This window comes from Mytilus trossulus, chromosome 2 (genome assembly GCF_036588685.1).
Source record: "Mytilus trossulus isolate FHL-02 chromosome 2, PNRI_Mtr1.1.1.hap1, whole genome shotgun sequence".
Classification (NCBI taxonomy): domain Eukaryota; kingdom Metazoa; phylum Mollusca; class Bivalvia; order Mytilida; family Mytilidae; genus Mytilus; species Mytilus trossulus.
In genome coordinates, this window is record NC_086374.1 from 84,530,809 (window position 1) to 84,550,426 (window position 19,618).

General features: G+C 33.1%; 3 protein-coding genes across 3 annotated transcripts; 1 reads left to right on the top strand and 2 right to left on the bottom strand.

Moving 5' to 3' along the window:
* The first annotated feature begins 5,582 nt into the window (after nucleotides 1-5,582).
* Nucleotides 5,583-7,349, top strand: LOC134705466 (uncharacterized). Its single transcript, XM_063564189.1, has one exon. The coding sequence runs from the start codon at nucleotides 5,584-5,586 to the stop codon at nucleotides 7,165-7,167; it is 1,584 nt and encodes a 527-aa protein (XP_063420259.1). The 5' UTR covers nucleotide 5,583; the 3' UTR covers nucleotides 7,168-7,349.
* Nucleotides 7,350-8,969: 1,620 nt separating this feature from the next.
* On the bottom strand, nucleotides 8,970-11,250 carry LOC134705467 (uncharacterized). Its single transcript, XM_063564190.1, has 2 exons — nucleotides 11,156-11,250; nucleotides 8,970-10,661 (listed from the first exon to the last, which is right to left on the bottom strand). Exons 1-2 carry the CDS (start codon nucleotides 11,168-11,170, stop codon nucleotides 9,009-9,011), a joined length of 1,668 nt encoding a protein of 555 aa, XP_063420260.1. The 5' UTR covers nucleotides 11,171-11,250; the 3' UTR covers nucleotides 8,970-9,008.
* Nucleotides 11,251-15,695: 4,445 nt separating this feature from the next.
* LOC134708202 (uncharacterized) lies at nucleotides 15,696-17,956 on the bottom strand. The gene is made up of 2 exons (XM_063568555.1): nucleotides 17,880-17,956; nucleotides 15,696-17,780 (listed from the first exon to the last, which is right to left on the bottom strand). The coding sequence occupies exon 2, from the start codon at nucleotides 17,747-17,749 to the stop codon at nucleotides 15,731-15,733; it is 2,019 nt and encodes a 672-aa protein (XP_063424625.1). The 5' UTR covers nucleotides 17,750-17,780; nucleotides 17,880-17,956; the 3' UTR covers nucleotides 15,696-15,730.
* Between the last annotated feature and the right edge of the window lie 1,662 nt (nucleotides 17,957-19,618).

A 19,618-nucleotide genomic window follows, 5' to 3' on the forward strand; every position in this document is an offset into this window, starting at 1 on the left:
TTAATAGTAAGGTTAATTGCTTGAAGTGATTTTTCTTGTGCTGTTAGGGAAACCAAAAATTGTTATAGCTTAGGTCACTTTTAAATTTTTGTAGTCATAGAGGCTACTTTGATTGACAAGAAACACCAAAGAAGATGTTTTTTTCTTAAAAATTTACATTGACCATAAAATGATATAAAGTTAAATATTTGTTATTGACCAAGTTCATAAGCTAAGGGTACCCCAATTGGTAAAAATAATTTCTTTATTTTGCTTATAATAAGATAGTGAACTTAATTTTTTTTAAAAGGTTACTTCCTTGATAATCTTTTATAAGATAACTCTTATGAATAGAGTTATAAATTAAAATGTAGATTATTTTCTTAAAATTAGAGTTTTTTACTTTTGATACACATGATTTACCAAATGTGTTGATATTTAAAATAGATTAAGGATGTTATGTTATTTAAAAATGTTCCAGAGAAGAACATAAAATAAAATTTGAAAGTATGTTGATGTTGTTTTTAATTGACTGCAAAATGTGTTGTCACTGTAGAAATTCAAGGTCAAAGATCAAGGTCACAGCATGAGTCAACAAATGAAATGTATTAGTACTAAATAGAAATTCAGTCTGCACACATGGATAATCTACCATGACACACTACCAAATAAACAATATAAAAATTGTATAAAATCCAGATCTTGTCCACCATGACAATACCATTACCCATGAAAAAACCCACCAAAGAAACCCCAACAACCACTGTTTACTAAGGGAAAAGCAAAACACTATTTACACTATTTGACACAATTATCCATAAGTCTTTAAGAACTGAAGATAAACTTCTTGAATCAAATTGTTTCTCATCAATATGGTGATTTCTGTATAGACCAAGGTTACATGATAGCATCAATAAGAAGTAATCAAAAGGAGATCATTTGCATCAACTAGGTCCATAACATTTGTTTTGTTTTATTAAAACGTGTTTGTTTATGCTTTTGAAACTTAGTTGTGTCTAAACTCTAGAGTTGAATATTGGCTTCAAAGGTCATTCAACATCCACAAAAGTATCCTTGACCTACCTGATATATATTTTTTGTTCAATCATAATGCAGAAAGAGAAATTTCCTGCTTCATGTATATAAAAAAGATGTGGTATGATAGCCAATGAGACAACTCTCCACAAAAGACCAGATGACACAGAAATTAATAACTATAGGTCAACATACAGCCTTTAACAATGAGCACACCACATAGCTATAAAAGCCCCCAAAATGACAAATGTAAAACAATTCAAACGAGAAAACTAATGGCCTAATTTATGTACAAAAAATGAAAAAAATATATGTAACGCATTGCCAAAGACAACCACTGAAACACAGGCTCCTGACTTGGGACAGGCACATACATACAAATTTTTGCAGGGTCAAACATGTTAGCAGGATCCCAACCCTCCAGTAACCTGATACAGTGGTATAACAGTACAACATAAGAATGAAATATACAAATCAGTTAAAAAAGGCTTAACTCATCAGATGGATACAAATAGAAACTAGATGTGTCAAAACAACACGAATGGCCCCGTTCCAAAAATTTGAAAAATCTGCAATTTCAACAACATGCACATGTGGACACAAACAAGATGGTAGTCTCACATATACTAAATCTTATCAAAATCTTAAGGCCTTCAAAAAAAACATATAACTGAGATTTTAAACAATTTATTTCATAATTTAGACAAAAAATAGTGTGAAACTCAAATTTGATCTGTAACTCATCATGGTTAACTCACATATCAAAAATCAGTCCAATATCTGAAAGTGTTTAGAAAAAAATCCCTATAACTGTGATTTTCAACAATTATCAAAGTCCAAAGCCCGTAATTTCAACAAAAATTAGTGAAGCGGAACGAAACTCAACCTTGATCTGTAAGTCATCATGGTTAACTCACATACCAAAAATCAGTCCAATATCTGAAGCCGTTTAGAAATAAAACCTGCATAATGGTTTGTTGTGGAGACCACACATTTCTCTAATCTCCATTTTTTTGCCTGTTACTCTCTAATCTTCATTTTTAAGGGCATTATTCTTTAATCATTTAACCCCATCCAAACCCTAATAAACAGTCAGAGAAAAAACATGACCTTGTGCTTCAAGTCTTATAATGTCTATAATGGTAAATAAAATATAGTCCCAAAGAAAACAGCTGTTGTGTTGTCAACATATTTGTATCTAATGCTGGATTTTAATTAGTTAAAACCAATGTATTTTTGTTGTATTTCTAAATATTGTTCTTATTTCACAATAGTCAGGGTATACAAGATTATCTTTTTCATCCTCCCTGTGGCAATGTCTGATTAGGCAGCAACCATTTGATTTTCTGGGGGGGGGGGGGGCTATGTTTTTTTTTTCTAGACAATTTTTTTTTTTCGCCTGTTGCGAAAAACAATTATTTTTTTTCGCAACAAGTCGAAAACAATTTTTGTCTTTCAATTTTAGCATAACATATAGTGGCAGCAGAGGGTGAAACAAACAATTTTTTTTTCTCAGAATCAAAAACAAATTATTCTTTTCTCCAGAAATGGAAACAAACTTTTTTTCCAAAAAAAAACATAGTCCCCCCCCCCCCCCGATAATAAAATGGTTGATGCCTTAGTATAGAAATAAAATTTGTTTAAATTTATGATGTTGTTGAACTTATAATAAATGTTCATCCGCTCATTAAAATTTGACTGGGTATCAGCTCATTAAATTTTGACTGGGTATCTTTATTTCAAAAGGATTTGAGAAAGAAACAGCCTAAGGAACATATAAGTTTTACTACCAATTGACGTCCGTTATCGCCGTTCGTCGTCGTACCAATTTTAAAAAAACCTCTGAAACTTCTGGTCCTAATGCCGCCAAACTTTACATTTTCCTTATTGAATCTAGTCTAAACAATGTAATCTATCAACATGACGTACATTAACCAGTTTCATTTTTGATTTCTTCTTTCAATCATTAAAACGACAAAAAGATATACGGAAAATGGGACAATCCAAAATGATCAGCAAGTCAGAATTGGTCCATATAGTTTACATTCTACCCACATTATCTTTGCTTAGTATTAATTTATGTTTGACGATACTACCAGGTGAGCAAATCAGCCTCATAGGAGCCTCTGGTTAAATTCTGGTTTCACTCAAATTGGATAAGAAACATCACGTCAACATATTTTAGAATATATATTCTGAACGAAAAGATTTCCAAGTCAGTGTCTGAGTGCTTAAAGACCTCCCGTGGACTCGCTAGCTCTAAAATGCGAACTTGGTATAATCTCCTTAAAAGTGTGCAAAATAATTGCCTCTCGGTCCATGTAGTTTACAGGTGGGTCTTTTGGTTTATGATGGACAACTGTTTCCTTGGCAATCACAGTATGTACCACATATCCATATTTTGATACAGTACAGTAATTTTAAAAGAAACTGAAGGCACTTCTGTTTACTTTTTTTTTTATCGTTGGGTTGCTGTCAGATAAACTGTGTATGATTGACGCATCTGCTTTTTATATGTGTAAGTTTTCATTCAAAAGTTATAATTGTATGTAACACATGAAAATTCAGGAACGTGTTTTATGATTTGAATCATTTTTTTCTGAAATAAAAATTGAATTGTTTGACGTCATAGCACAATCTTATCATGAAATCTATATTTATAAAAACATATTCTGATAATGAAACATTTTATGAAGTGACTTCATTGCGCATTTTTCTTTGTTTTGGGGTTAATAAGTCCTAATTAATACGAACTTGTTACCACACAGTCAGATATATATTATTTCTTAGGTTGAACATATCGGTATGATACTTCATATATTAACATGTAAGGTAACATAAAGGACACAATCTGTATCTAATAGAACAATGGGTTTGTATTTCGGTCATTATAACATCTTAATTAATATTCAGTCAACTATAAAATTATAAAGATTGTTTGAAGATAAAATTTTGTCTGTGTTACCATTGTATATCAGATACAGGAACATACGAATGTTAAATGTTCTTTTTTTTAAATAAGGTATGTTTTAATGTTAAATGTTCTTTTTTTAAAATAAGGTATGTTTTAATGTTAAATGTTCTTTTTTTAAATAAGGTATGTTTTAATGTTAAATGTTCTTTTTTTAAATAAGGTATGTTTTAATGTTAAATGTTCTTTTTAAAATAAGGTATGTTTTACTATTCTCATTTCTTCATGCCATCAATGTTAATTACGTTTGATGTACATTATATTATTAAACTTATAGTACTTTTCATGATCTTACTATACACCCGGGATGGTCAAATGATCCTTCGTTGCTTCTGTTTATTTTAAGATACTTTATACCGTAATAGCTGCCCAGTTACTATTTTTTCATCAGTATGATTTACGAACAAAATTGTGCATTTGTTTGGAAGAAACTCATTTAAGTTGTTTTTTTTAATTGAGTTTCATAAATTATAAAGATTAATTTTAGAAACTGTCAACCCCTCAAAACAGAGAAATATTTGTCATATAAAGAGAGGCATATATCTGCAATATCTATTATTGTATAGTATTTGATTTGATTATTATAAACAGTATTTTTTTACGGCGACAGCTTTGAATGGGTTGAATGCTTTTAAAAATTACGTAAAAGGATGAATAAGTAATGAGTGACTTTAAATGTTTTGTAAAATTGTTTTCAAACCAAAAGGTGTGACAATATGTCTTTCTCTGTGTGTAATGATTCTGCGTAAGACGTGAATTATTGATACTTCGTTATTATAGTATCAGTTGGTGGCGTCTTTCTTTGATAAAAGACTTTCCATTTCTGTTTCAGAACTAGAAAAAAAAATGCAATAACATGCGTTGCGTAGCATATTTTCAAAGAATAAATGCCCTTTGGGCCTTAATTGCCTCGATTAATCGACTCAGTGAAGATGCCATTACAGTGTATTGCAATAAAGTGGTGAAAGGAAATTGGGATATATGGGAATGAAAATGCCTACATATGAAACATTTGAATTTAATTGAATGTTTCAGGACCAAAATTTAATACACAATTTCCACATGTGAATTATTGTGAAGTTTATAAAATCAAACAAATAAGATATCAAGGTCCAACACTGGGTATTTGCAAGCATAGGGCACAATAAAACAGAAACACATTACATGTATTAAAATTGAAAATGGGAAAAGGGAATGGGAAAGACTAGAAAAACAGCCAATGGGCCTTCAACATAGTGAGCAAAGCCCGCAACCGGAGGCGGCCTTCAGCTGGCCACTAAAAAAATATGTTTATTTGTTTTAGTGAAAATGGACGTCAGATTGAAATCCAATATATATAAATGAACTAAAATTAAAAAGAACAAACAAGCGTAACAAAGGCCAGAGACCTCTGACTTGGACAGGCGCAAAAATGCGGCGGAATTAAACATGTTTGTTTTGTTTGCATGTATAATGCAAGAAAATATGTGTGATTCTTAAATCAATTAGATGCATCAATTGCTATGCACTGTATTTTTTTTTACAATTTACTGTAAAATTATTAAATAAGTTGACGGATATACACATATTTTATTGAAGGTTGTGAAGTTTTGTTTGATATGAGCTCCACAGAAAAAAGATCTCTAAACAGTGTTCAAAGGAAGAAAGGAGGAGATGTCGTCTGCCAAGAACACAACGATACGCCTGTTGTCATGTTCTGTAAAACATGTGACCAACTGGTTTGTGACGAATGCATTAAAAATTCCCATAAACCACACGACCTAGAGTCACTGAACAAGCAAAGTTTAGAAGACAAAATGCAACTGTCTCAACAGATTCCATTAGTCAAGAACAATACGATGCCAGGTTTAAAGGAACACATTAAGAGCATAGGTCTAACTAAAGAACAGTCCTCTAAAGATTTCGAACATCTCATGAACAAAATAATGACACGAACGACTGAGCTGATTAAGATGATAGAAAAGTCACGTGATCAGATGCTACAGAGTTGCCGAAAAGACCAAGAAAGAGCTAGAATATTCCTATCAGATTTAGAAGAGAAAATGACAAGTGGAATCAAAGCACTTGAACTATCACTGGCATCTGCAGAAGAGGTTGTCAAATCTGGCAACGCCAAAGGTGCAGCATTAATACAAACAAGACTTCAACTTAACTGGGATATTCAAGAATACAAAAAGCGTCACGCGCAAATCGAAATTCCAGAATTCGTATCAGGAAGTTCATATGATAATTCAATTGAGAAGATGATAGGTGTATTTAGCGGTGGTCTTCATTTAAAAACTAGGGATGAATTACTATCCAAGGCGTTGCTTAAAGCAAAGCCATTCTCATCGTGGAGAATGAAACCTTATTTGATAGCTGCTCTGCCACTGAAGTACGATATCCGCTCGGCAAGTACAGTAAAAAGCGATACAATGTTAATGGTTCCGGTGACTAGACAAAGACTTCTTATTACAATGGCGGCAAATGGACAGTCGCGGGAAACGGAAATGTCTGATCACCGTATTTACGACATGTCACAATCAATTGGAAATGAATTCATTGGAACAGACGCTGACAATAAGACCATAGTTAAATTTAGACTTGATGGAAGCGTAACTGAAAAGAAGGAGTTAAGATCTATTCCGCGCGGAATTCACGTTTGCAAAAATGGCGAAGTATTAATGTGTCTTTGTGACACTATTGATTTCAAAACACAAAGAGGTAAAAGGAAAATAGTTCGCATGGATGAAAAATTGAATATTGTAAATAGCGACGATTTGAATAATGTTGAATATACGCTTCCCGATCGCGTCGTCCAGAATGATAATGGCGACATCTGCATAATAGACAGAATAGGAGGCGGGAGCAGTCGGCTGTTTGTTCTAAACAAAGACGGAACCCTCAAATTTACTTATCCCCATGAATCATCTGAGTACGACTTCACGGCAACCACCAAGCCAAAGAAAGTTTCATTTAGCGATGTTTGTTGTGATTCATTTTCTAACATTTTCGTGGCAGACGAGAAGAATAATGACATCATTGTGTTAAACAGTGACGGAGATGAAATTGTCAGATTTTCAAAAGTTTTGAAGAGGAAAGGCATCAACTTAGTTGCTCCGTCGAGAATTGTTCTGGACAGAACTGGAAAACTTTGGATCGTTATGCAGGGGAAGGTTTTAGTCTTTGATCTGTACTCTTAAAAAAAATATAGGCATGTTATCATAAGAAATCTTGTCCCGTTTTCCTCGAACCCTGGGGTTAGCCTTTACAAATACTCGATTCGACCGAACAGATGTCAACGCACGTCTGGTGCAAATACAAAATTGCAATCCTGGTATCTATGATGAATTTATTTTATTTTGTCACTTAATTTTCACTTTTCATACATTTATGCAATTTAAAAAGGATTACCATGTTTAAACAGTAGTGAACACGAAACGTAAACAGTATCAATTTTAATAAGTATCTACCTGATTTGAATAAACAATATATTCACATTATCAGCTTGCTCTGTACTCAATTTACAAATCTAGAATAACAATAAAACATGACTTAATTATACAACAGGAATTACTTAATAAGATTTATCTGTAAAGTTCTAAACACTATAAGACCATTATACATGTTACAACGATGCATTTTCTTTCAAATTTTTGACTTTAGGCGTTTCTTCTTAACACGTTTTCCCTCGGACTATGCAAGTTTTGAAACTTAGCTTTCTCTCTTAATTGGTATATTTCTTATTCGTCACTTTCAAATTATGGTTTTGTCACCAATTTTTGTTTGTTTGTGAAAATATAACTAAGAGCAATCTAAATCGTAAGATGGGAAAACAGATAACACCATGGTAAAAAACAAAAGAAAGACCAAATAACAAACAGACCGTTACAATTTAAGAAACACAAACCCCATGCATGAAAGTTGGAAACGAACTCATACGTTGTGGAACAGTTAGCTCTAATATTGTCAATTGCACATCTTTTTCCTTTAGGTAATAGTAAAATAAAAATAAAAATATATCAACTTTTTATACTACATTATTTTGCAATCGTGAATCCAGAATTCACAGATTCAAATGATTGATTGCTTGTCGCTTGCTTAATGTGCAGTGGCAGTTATTACGCATATTTTGGACTATTGACAACTAATATAATACTAGTAGATATGATCCGTAAGGTTGAACAACAGTGATAAAAGGCGATAAATTGGAGTAATAAAGAAAAACCAAAACACGTTGGTTACTTTTAGTCTTTAATTCTGTATGAAGGCTATTTATCAGTTTGATAAAGTGTTTTGACGATTATACATATCAATTAGTAACTTTCTAAATATCTATCCATTATATCATGTGCCAATATTGTGACTCCTAAACGGATGCCCGTATTCCAGTAGTGGTTCAGCGCTCATGTTAGTAAACAAAAACACAAAATTGGTAACGTATTACATGTATTATTGAGCATACTTGATCTGAAACGATCAGGACCAAACGATAGATATTTAAAGACAGATGAATACTAGAGGTTACTACCTCCAAAATCCATTTAAAGAAACTGTTAATTTGTAAACTTTGTAAATTTTACAAGGCATGCATGTACAGTGGTCTGTTGTACTGATTGACACAATATGAAGCCTTTTGAACTCGTTCGATGTGTGCTCACTCGGAAAAAGCAAAACATAATTGTGACTTGCGGCTGATGTTCTCCTTATTAATATGCAGACAACCTGGTAATTGGTAAACGTATCACTTCGCCTGACGTCTCTAGAACAAACGACACCTGAGTGCCATCGATAACCGTTATGACCCTGTATTACAATGCAGTCATTATTTCTATTTACTACAATTAACATAAACCAAGATCTCATTAATAATGGATACTTGGAAAAAAAAGCACAAAAAGAAAAACAAAAAACAAACAACAGACCACAAGTAAAATTTTAATGAAAACATTTACAAAAGAAGGTTTCTATAGTGACTAGTCATCATGATAGATCATCCATTCACTAAAATAAATATTCTACAGTGAAATGAAACAAACTAATTCTAACGTGGGGTATTTGATGTCAGTGGTTGTCTGGAGTTACCTGGCATCCACTGACTGTACAAATCTACAACGGTAATTCCTTGTTTTTGTAACACCCATAATTTCCCATCACCGTCTAAACCTAAGCAAGATGGTCGGTAGAAATGAGGACTTATGTTTAGTCCTCCGGTGCGTTGCAGACGATGAGTTAGCAGACATCTTTTGCCGCCATGTTTAGTTAGAATTACAATCTCGTTGTATTTTTCGTCAGAAATAATAATATTTCCTAACGAATCGCAGCAGACATCTCTGAACGAATGCTTCTTTTGGATCTTTGCTGGAATTATTTGCTCTTGTAGTTCAAGTTCTACATCTGGATATGAAAAGAGAAATTTTCCATGGCTTGAAAAGACGCAAAGATGACTGTTTCCTCCTCCTGTGCGATCTATAACACAAATATCGCCATTTGTATTCTCACTAACTCTGTCAGGCAGAGTAAATGACTTATGGCCATCGTAAGACTCAATCGTCAATTTGATTTTATATTTTTTATCCATTCGTACAACCTGGCGTTTTCCTTCTTTATGAATAGGGAAATCAACCGCATCGCACAAACATAGCAGCAGATCTCCATTCTTACACGCACTTAAACCACGTGGTCGGAGAGGAAGATCTGCAACTTCCTTATGTCCTCCATCCTCTGTTAGTTGTATTAACGATTTGTTCTCCGAGTTTGTTGCTAGAATATCTTGATTTTTAGTAAGAGTTAAATCGTAAACTTGGAATCCGGTACTTCGCCGTTCCAATTCTCTTCCAGATCGATCCACTTTGACCAATTCGTTATATTGACTGATTGGTACTAACCAAGCTGTGTTTACATCCACGATACACATTGCGCGTATGTCTGTTTTGTATTTGAATGCTGCAACTATATTTGGTTTAAGCTTTTTCGTAATTTCTGTTAATTTTGTATACGGCATTACTGCATCAAAATCTCGTTTGAATTGACCCCGGAATCCACCAAACATGTGTTTTAAGACATTTTCATCATTGATTCCTGGATGAAAATTTGGATAGCCTAATTTTGGGTTTTTATTTGGAAATTCATCAAGATTTGAGTCAAGATCTATTCTCTCTAGAATGATTTCAGCATTTCGATCAGCACGTTCCTGTCTTAAAAGTTCTTCACAATATTTCATTGATTTGTCTAGAGTGCTTATTCCATGTAATGTTTTAGATTCTGTTTCGTTAAGAAATATAGTTGTCTTCTCTTGATTAGCCTTACATTCTTGAATCATACGATCTCGTATTTTGTGAATTTCTTTAATTAGTTCCAGGCTCCTAGCATTGATCTGTTCTATAAGCTTAGAAAATTCTGTCTTGGAAGAATCTCTTGATTCTTTAATAGCTTTGAGATTATCTTTTAAACTAGGAATAAATGTTTGCTTCAGTCCTGGGATTGTTCTCAGCAACAACTTTCTATCTTCCACTGCCTGAATTTTAACACTGACTATCTCGTGCGATCTATGGCGGAATTCAATACACCCGGTACATACCAGAACTCCACATTTTTTACAGTACATCCCAACCTCCTCTTGTCCATGTTCGGTGCAAATAACTTTTCCATCTTTGATTTTGACATTGCTTGGAATATCTTTGGTGATTGTGCGTATCTTTAACAGAAAGGAGTAAATATTAAACAGAATATATATAAATAATTTAAAAAAACACAATATAGATCTATATAAATTTAACAAGCTCTGAAATCTCTTTTCCCCTATTATATCTACACAGTCTACAACACAAATTCTTTATTTGAATATTGTCATGCTTACAAGTAAAGATTGTGCTGCTTTTGCTTGAGGTTTTCATTTGTTTTACACCTAGAAAAAAAAAGCTTTTAATCCTTGATAATACAGAGCTCCGTTTGAATAATCGGCAATATGAACTTCTAGTAGCTATTAACCAAGCACCTGTTGAGCAAATTAACCTGTAAATATGAATGCAAATAAATATTATTTCAAAATAAAGTTATACTATTTAGAGATATATATATATTTTAGCATGCGAGGAACTTTGACCACATGGCAAAAGGCTTTGAAACTCAATACAGCCAAACCATTTATAACATATTTTAAAATGATTGAGAGTAAAATGAATAACTTACGCTCATTCTATCCATTTTGTTATGCCTTGTCGATGACTTTTAGAACTAATAATCAAGAAACACTAATTATGTACAAAAGTGTAACTGGAAGCAATAAAAAAAAGTGACACAAAAGAACAAAAATAGACACATTAAGGAAAGCTTTTAAATTAAAACAAAAGAGTTAATGAAATGTAAAAAAAATGTAAAGTTTAAATTTCAAATGTGTCCCATATCATGTGTATTCCTTCTATATTAGATAATCTATATAGAAACCACAATATCAAACAAAACATTTTCAAAAGGGTAGTCTTAAATGACTCTTTGTTTATAAACTTTAAATCTTAAACTCGGCATTGTTCTATTAAATTAACTTTTATTTTTTATGTTTCATGTAAAAACGACCTTGATACTAGAAGGTCTTGTCAACTTTTGGTGTCAAGTGCAGTTTTTATCAATAAATATCACGACTTTATGTAAAATCATTATACCTCAATTGGCTTTCTTTAGCTAACTGATTTCTTTTTTCATTTCCTTTCTTCTACATTTGTACAATGTAAAACTTTCATTCATATAGTAAGATACAACCGACTGTACACTGTCGTTCTCTGAAGATTCCACATTTTTAAGTGTCATCAACATCAGGCACGGATCCGGGAGATGATGTTTGGGGCGCTCCTGATGATTAGGAAGTAGAGGACCTTATTTTGACATACAATTGGACTTAATTTTATCTTTATTACAATTTTTTTCTTTCCACCACTTAATACAATACTAAACGACATTTATGTATTTTCGATAAACTCGTAGTCAAGTAATAGATTTCGATTATCATGTAAGTATACTGACTTCATTTTTAGAAAACGACATCTGTAACAAACATAAACTTTTAGCTTCCGCTTTACAAGCAGAACCAAATACAATGAAAGTCCCAACTATGTATTGGCTTCCGAAGCTTCACAAAACACCTTACAAATATAGATTTATTTCGTCTTCAAGCCCTTGTTCCACAACTAAATTGTCTATACTTCTTACCAGTACACTTGGTACAATAAAAAACCTGATAATAAATTGTTCAAATAAGGCTTTCGAAAATAGTGGAATTAATTACTTTTGGAGTGTCAAAAACTCGTTAGATGTACTTGACAAATTGCATGCTTATATTGGTGATTTTGAATCTGTGCAAAGTTTTGATTTTTCTACCCTGTATACCACATTGCCTCACATTCTCATTAAGAAAAAAATGCACCCACCTAATTAAATGGGCATTTAGAAAGTCAGAATGTGAATACATATGTTCAAACTCTTTTAGGTCATTTTTTTGTAGCAATAAACAAAAAAACTATGTCAATTTGACATGCTTTGATACTATATATGCCCTTGAATTTTTACTAGATAACATTTTTGTTCGCTTTGGTGATTCTGTATATCGTCAGGTTATCGGAATTCCAATGGGGACTAACTGTGCACCACTTATTGCGGACCTGTTTTTGTATTGCTATGAGTTACAATTTATGACAAAAATCAGCAAAGACCCATCAAAACAACATCTGATAAACAAATTTAATAATAATTTTAGATATTTGGATGACATTTTGGCTCTCAATAATGACGACTTCAGTATGTATATTAAAGAAATTTATCCTGTTGAACTTACTTTAAATAAAGCTAATATTAACAATGACCACTGCCCTTTCCTCGATCTTGATATCTATATCATTAACGGAAAGCTTAATACTAAAATTTATGATAAAAGAGATGATTTTTCATTTCCTATCGTTAATTATCCATTTTTAGATGGTGACGTTCCCTTGTCACTATCTTACGGAGTTTATATATCTCAACTTGTACGAATCGCTCGTGTATGTAACAATGTTTTAGATTTTAACGAGATAAATTTATGTATTACTGAAAAATTATTACACCAGGGTTTTCGATATCACAAACTAGTCAAAACATTTACTAAATTTTATCATCGGTATAAGGACATCATTCGTAAATATAGCTCAACATGCAGACTTCTTATACGTTTAGGTATTTCACTTCCAATTTTTTATGGAAATATTCTTTATAAAGCACAAAAATGTCAGTATTCACCACAGAAACTAACAAAACCTTTAAATAGACTTATTAAGAAGGGATATAGTTACGATACTGTTGTCAAGTCATTAAAGATTGCATATTTTGGCGTTAATATTGATTCACTTATAGGGTCTTTGCATCGGAACTAAACACATTTATTCCAAAAAAACAGTTGTTGGCATGACACGGGTTATGTTCTTCTCATATATGTTATGATGGTATGATACTAAACACCTGACGGGAAGGGTTGTGCCTGATATTTATATGATGAAATCATAATCTTTCAATCAGTTTAATTGAAGTCTGGAGCTGGCATGTCAGTTAACTGCTAGTAGTCTGTTGTTATTTATGTATTATTGTCATTTTGTTTATTTTCTTTGGTTACATCTTCTGACATCAGACTCGGACTTCTCTTGAATTGAATTTTAAATGTACGTATTGTTATGCGTTTACTTTTCTACATTGACTAGAGGTATAGGGGGAGGGTTGAGATCTCATAAACATGTTTAACCCCGCCGCATTTTTGCGCCTGTCCCAAGTCAGGAGCCTCTGGTCTTTGTTAGTCTTGTATTATTTTAATTTTAGTTTCTTGTGTACAATTTGGAAATTAGTATGGCGTTCATTATCACTGAACTAGTATATATTTGTTGAGGGGCCAGCTGAAGGACGCTTCCGGGTGCGGGAATTTCTCGTTACATTGAAGACCTATTGGTGACCTTCTGCTGTTGTTTTTTCTATGGTCTGGTTGTTGTCTCTTTGATACATTCCCAATTTCCATTCTCAATTTTATAAATGAAAAAAAATAATTGCCAATCCTTCATGTGCATGAAATAATTGGCTCTTGTGCTAGATACAACAGTTAATAAAAAATCCACTATATCAGTTGTTTTGATTTTGCCTTTTGATAAGCGACTTTCCGATTTGAATTACACATTGAGTTCAGTATTTTTGTTATTTTACTTTTAACTAAATTAGTAACCAAAAACAATAGTTCTATTTTCACCAGATAACATTTGTATTCGCTACGGAGATTCCGTGTATCGTCAAGTAATCGGAAATTCAAATTCCATTTGTGGACTTATTGTGTACCACTTATTGCGGACTTGTTTCTGTATTGTTATGAGTAACATCAGCAAAGACCCATCGAAACAACAATTGATACAAAAATTATATATAACTCAACATGCAGAGTTCTTATACGTTCAGGTTTTTCACATCCAGACATCAGTCTCGGACTTCTTTTGAAATGAGTTTTACTGTGAGTATTGCTTTGTGTTTTTTTTTTATATATTGCCTAGATGTATAGAGGAGGGTTGAGATCTCACAAAACATTTTTGCCCCTGTCGAAGTGAGGAGTCAGTCTTGTGTAAATTTTTAAAAGCAGCAAAAACGTCAGCATTCATCTTAAAAACTAACCAAATCTTTAAACAAACTTTAGAAATGATATAGTTACAATACTGTTGTTAGGTCATTAAAGATGGCATATTTTGGTATTAGTATTGATTCACTCATTGAAATTTTGCACATGTATTCTAAAACCAGTTGTTAGCATGATACGGTTAATTTCTTCTCATATTTTTTGTGGTGGTAAAAACAAACCCCTAACGGGAGGGATTGTCATTGATTTCTTTTGATGAAGTCATAGTCCTCCAATCAGCTTAATTGAGGTCTAGAACTGGCAATCAGTGATTGCTCAGAGTCCCTTGTTATCTTATGTATCATTCTCATTTTAGTTTCTTTTGTAATCCATTCTGACATCAGTCTCGGACTTCTTTTAAAATGAGTTTTACTATGAGTATTGCTTTGTGTTTGTTTTGTATACATTGCCTAGATGTATAGAGAAGGGTTGAGATCTCATAAAACATTTTTGCGCCTGTCCAAGTGAGGAGTCAGCCTTGTGTACTTGTAATTTATCATTTTAGTTCAATTTGATGTTTGGGAGTTTAGGATGACGTATATTTGCACTGAGTTAGTACACATTTGGGTTAGGGGCCAGCTGAAGCGTGCTTCTGCATGATTTTATAGTGGTATTGAAGACACGTTGGTGGCATTCGACTGTGTTCTGCTCGTTAGTCAGGTTGTTGTCTCTTTGTCACATTCCCCATTTCCTTTCTCAATTTTATTGTGTATATAAATAGTATAAGAACTTGGCCTATGATAAGTTTCAATGGCTGTCGTTTTCCTAAACGAACAAAACCACGTATACATAATGTGTCTACGAAGCATTTATTTTGTTTTCTTGTATTTGTTCATTCATTTACGAAACTTATAAAAGTTCTATATTCTTCATCTGTTTGTAAGAAATTTGAGCCACTATAGGTAACCAAACGCTTTCTCGATAAACCGGTAGGTTGTAAAGAAATATCAAATCACGTAAATCTACACTTCATGGACTTTATAATCTCATCATGTAGACCATATTTGTTAGATATCTCTATAACTAAGATAGGGATTCATTTTATTGAATATATATCAATCAGCTATAAATATTCATTTGAACTTTACAAATTAGTTCTAATAATTGTACAATGCAAATAGTGTGATTTTTCGTCTTTGAATGACCCACAGTCTTCCATTTGTGTCTATCACTATTCTGTGTGGTGCAACCATGTTCGTTTCAGCCTTATCCCTTTTCTTCGTGAAGATCTCGCCAACGCCTTTTTGCTCCGCTCCATCGGGATCTAGAACAATGATTTCATTGTTTCTTTCATCTGAAAGGTAAATGTTGGCATAACCATCACAGCAGACATCACTGAAAGCTTGTCGCTTCACTGGTATATATCCATCTCCATACGACCCATCAAAACTTCCTTCACCGGGATACTCAAAACGTACACCGCCATGGCAATCCATAACAACAAGCCTGCTATCCAAACCACCAGTTCTATCAATGATGCAGATATCACCATTGATGTTTTCGAATATACGGTCTGGTATGTTAAATATATGTTCTTTTTGGCCATAGGTCTCTATAATTTTGAAATTCTCGTTCATTCGAATGATATAGCGCTTTGAATGACGGAAGTGTGAAAATGCTACGCTATCGACAATGCAAACAAGAATATCTCCATTTTTGCAAGCGTGCAGACCTCTTGGTATACCATTTACATTTGTCCATTTGACAACGACTCCGTGCTCTGTTATTCTCATGATTTTTCTACTACGAGGATCCGAAACTAAAAAATGGCTATCCATTGTTCTCGTGATATCATATATGCGTGTATGGGGAACTTGAGTCAATACTGATACACCATCCGATGTCATGATGTCTAATGATGTCGTGGGAATTACAGGAATAATACAGATTTTATCGTCACCTGCCGCACATGCGCTTCTTACTTTGTGCATGTATGAGACTGTTTTTACATACATTGGTTTCAGTGATCCGAGTGGTGTTACGTTTAGCATAATCTTGTGTAGTTGATCTTTTGCTTCGCATTTCAACATACCATCAAAATACCCTATCATTTTTTCAAGAGTAGCCTCCTCTCTTGGTGCAGTTCCGTTTTGAAATTTTGGATAGGTTATTTGAGGATGGCTCCTTCGATATTTGTCAAGAAGCCATTGAAGTTTAATTCTTTCGTGTACGATCGGAGGATCTCTGTCCATTAAGAGTGACTCATCGGAAGAATTAGCCGAGGCTTCAATACTCACTAAGCCTGTTGAAAGTTTATCCTCTAGCTTGTTAAGAAATGCATGGCTAGCATCTTTGTCGGAAGAGCATCTGTCAATCAAACGATCCCTTGCCGTTTCAATAGCCATTATCAAAACGGATGACCTATGTTTGATTTGATCAATCATGCTATCAAATTCCTCCGTGCATTTTGCTTTTGCATGACCTAATGCATCTACGTTCTTTTTCAGTGACGGGATAGCGCGTGTTCTTACGTCAGGAAGTTTTTCTGTTAAAATTAGTTTATCTTGCAGGCCTTGTTTCCGAATTTCTACGAGGTCGTGTGGTTTGTGGGTTGATGTGATACATTCATCACAAACAAGACGATCGCATGTCTTGCAGTGCATGATAACAGGTGCGTCATCGTGCGTTGAGCAGACAACACTAACAGATTTATGTTCTCGTGAAGTATTTACCCAAGGTTCCCCACTTTTGTCAGGATCTAAAACGTCTTCTGTAAGTCTATAACTTGCCTTCACCATATTATCTGTCTTAGTAGACTGTTTACTATCAGGGTAATTCCCAATTACGGATGTCTTCTTCTGTCTGGAGGTTAGATTACCTCTGGCAGTTTTATACATTTCCATATCAAAGTCATCTGACATAGATGTACCCAATTTTGAGCCAAGCTTCTTCAGAGATTGTGTAGAGGTTTTTAGATTTATATCTGACTTTTCACTCTTTGCAGTTGTTTCAGCATTTTTCTGATTATATTTATTAGTGTCAAATTCATCTTCAGTCTCCCCTCTAGACTGCGTTTGAGATGAGTCTTCGAGTAAACTATCCATTCCTTGTCGAAAACTTGCTGAAGACCCGACACCATGTGAGTCATTCTCCTCTAATGAAGTTCTGCTTAACATTGTTATGTTTGTGGTTAATTATTCAGGAAGCCTGTAAAAAAATAGTGAACACATTAATAACTCAAAAAGTATAACAGTATTCGTTATTGTAGCCTAATCAATGTTCATGTATTTAATGAAGTTTACTTACTATTTCTAGGAAGGCAATCAAAAGAGGTAATCGAAAAAATCCACTATCAACTATCAACTTAAATTTTCCTATATTGGTTGAAGATATACTGTGCAATATAATTGTTAAATTTTTCTCTCTTAACAATACGATTAACTGAGCGAATAATTAAGGAAAGGAATTTAGTTTGAAACAAAAGGACATTTTGAATAGTTATTATTGAACTGTATAGTCACGGATTAGAATATCAAAATAACTCCTCAAATGATCTACAAACTGTATAACAATACTTTATTAATCCAGTTATCGGTCATTAAAACATATATTAATATTTTTTTCTACAAATAAGCATATGTAAAAAATCAATAATGATAATGATAATGCTTATGAAATTACAGATTTTACTATAGCAGATGTTTACTTATTATAAAGCATTTAAGTGTTGCATGTTTCTTCATGTTCACAAGAAAGAAGCCAAATACATCTGTTTTCTGTATTTAGATTTTTGTTTACATTAAAACATATGAGAAGACCCATATGTTTACAGCGTTTTGTCACAATGGGCTGTTCTCTCGTATTTTGATAAATTTGAAGATTATAAAATAAATTTTCCTAAAAATTAGATACAGCAACCGATTTTTTTTTAACTTATTCAAATATTTTTGATTCCTCGGTCAAAAAACTGTATCTTCTGAATTTGATAAAATATTCAGAACGAGTAAAAAATATAGAAGTTTAGTTCTAGTGTTATCCGTTAGAGATCCGCTTGATGTGACTCGCTACTTATGCATCTTATGGTCATTTTTGGGTATTCCTGCCTTTCATTTTTGCTTATATGTCCCATTTCATTATTCTTTGTTGATATATTTGTTTGTTTTATCGTGATTAAGATTGTTACACAATGTTGGCGGCTGTTTTCTGTTTTGTACATTTTACCTACTAATATTATGTCTGTAATTTTGTTATTTTGTTCCCACGTTAGTGTTAATATAATGGAATCTTATGCTATTGCCATACACGTGAGATGTTTAGCAGCTAGCTATATAATCAAGTTCTATTCGCCATTTTTTACATAAGAAAAACCTGTACCAAGTCAGGAATATGACAGTTATTGTCCATTCGCTTGATGTGCTTGTGCTTTTGATTTCACCATTTGTTACGGGTCTTTCCGTTTTGAAATTGACATGGAGTTAGAGATTATAGTTATTTCAACTTTCGCATATTGACCACCGAGACATCAGTGCAAATTACAATTCCCCTATAACACGGGACAGTGAAATATCAAAGTTAATGTATGATCCTTTCGGCCATATTATTGCATGGACCTCAATACGACCAAGATCGAGGGGATGTATAGATACATTTCCCTACATCCCGTCCATCATCACAAATAGAGTAGAAGCTGTTTCGCCATGTATTTTAAGATGTTCATTTAAACGCGTTGTAAATATTGATTTAAAACGAGAGAAAGCGGTTTAAAATAATTTAGTTCTTATTTCAATAAATGTATTAATATCACAATTTAAGATTAAAAAGACATCACTTTCACTAATGATAAGGTTGACTTTCTTTAATTTCTCGATATCATATTATTTAAGTTTTATTGTGTGTTGACATTGGTCCCGTATATTCATTCTATTCTAACTGATAAAGGAAAGCACAAGGCATGATGCATATTAGTAATTTATCATTTACAGATGATAATACATATCATTTATTTTCATTTCAAATAAAGCAAGGCGTACTTCTTTTATTTCAAC

Excerpts from the sequence above, each read along its gene's own strand:
- LOC134705466 (XM_063564189.1), top strand. The coding sequence starts at position 5,584 with ATGAGCTCCACAGAAAAAAGATCTCTAAACAGTGTTCAAAGGAAGAAA.
- LOC134708202 (XM_063568555.1), bottom strand. The coding sequence starts at position 17,749 with ATGTTAAGCAGAACTTCATTAGAGGAGAATGACTCACATGGTGTCGGG.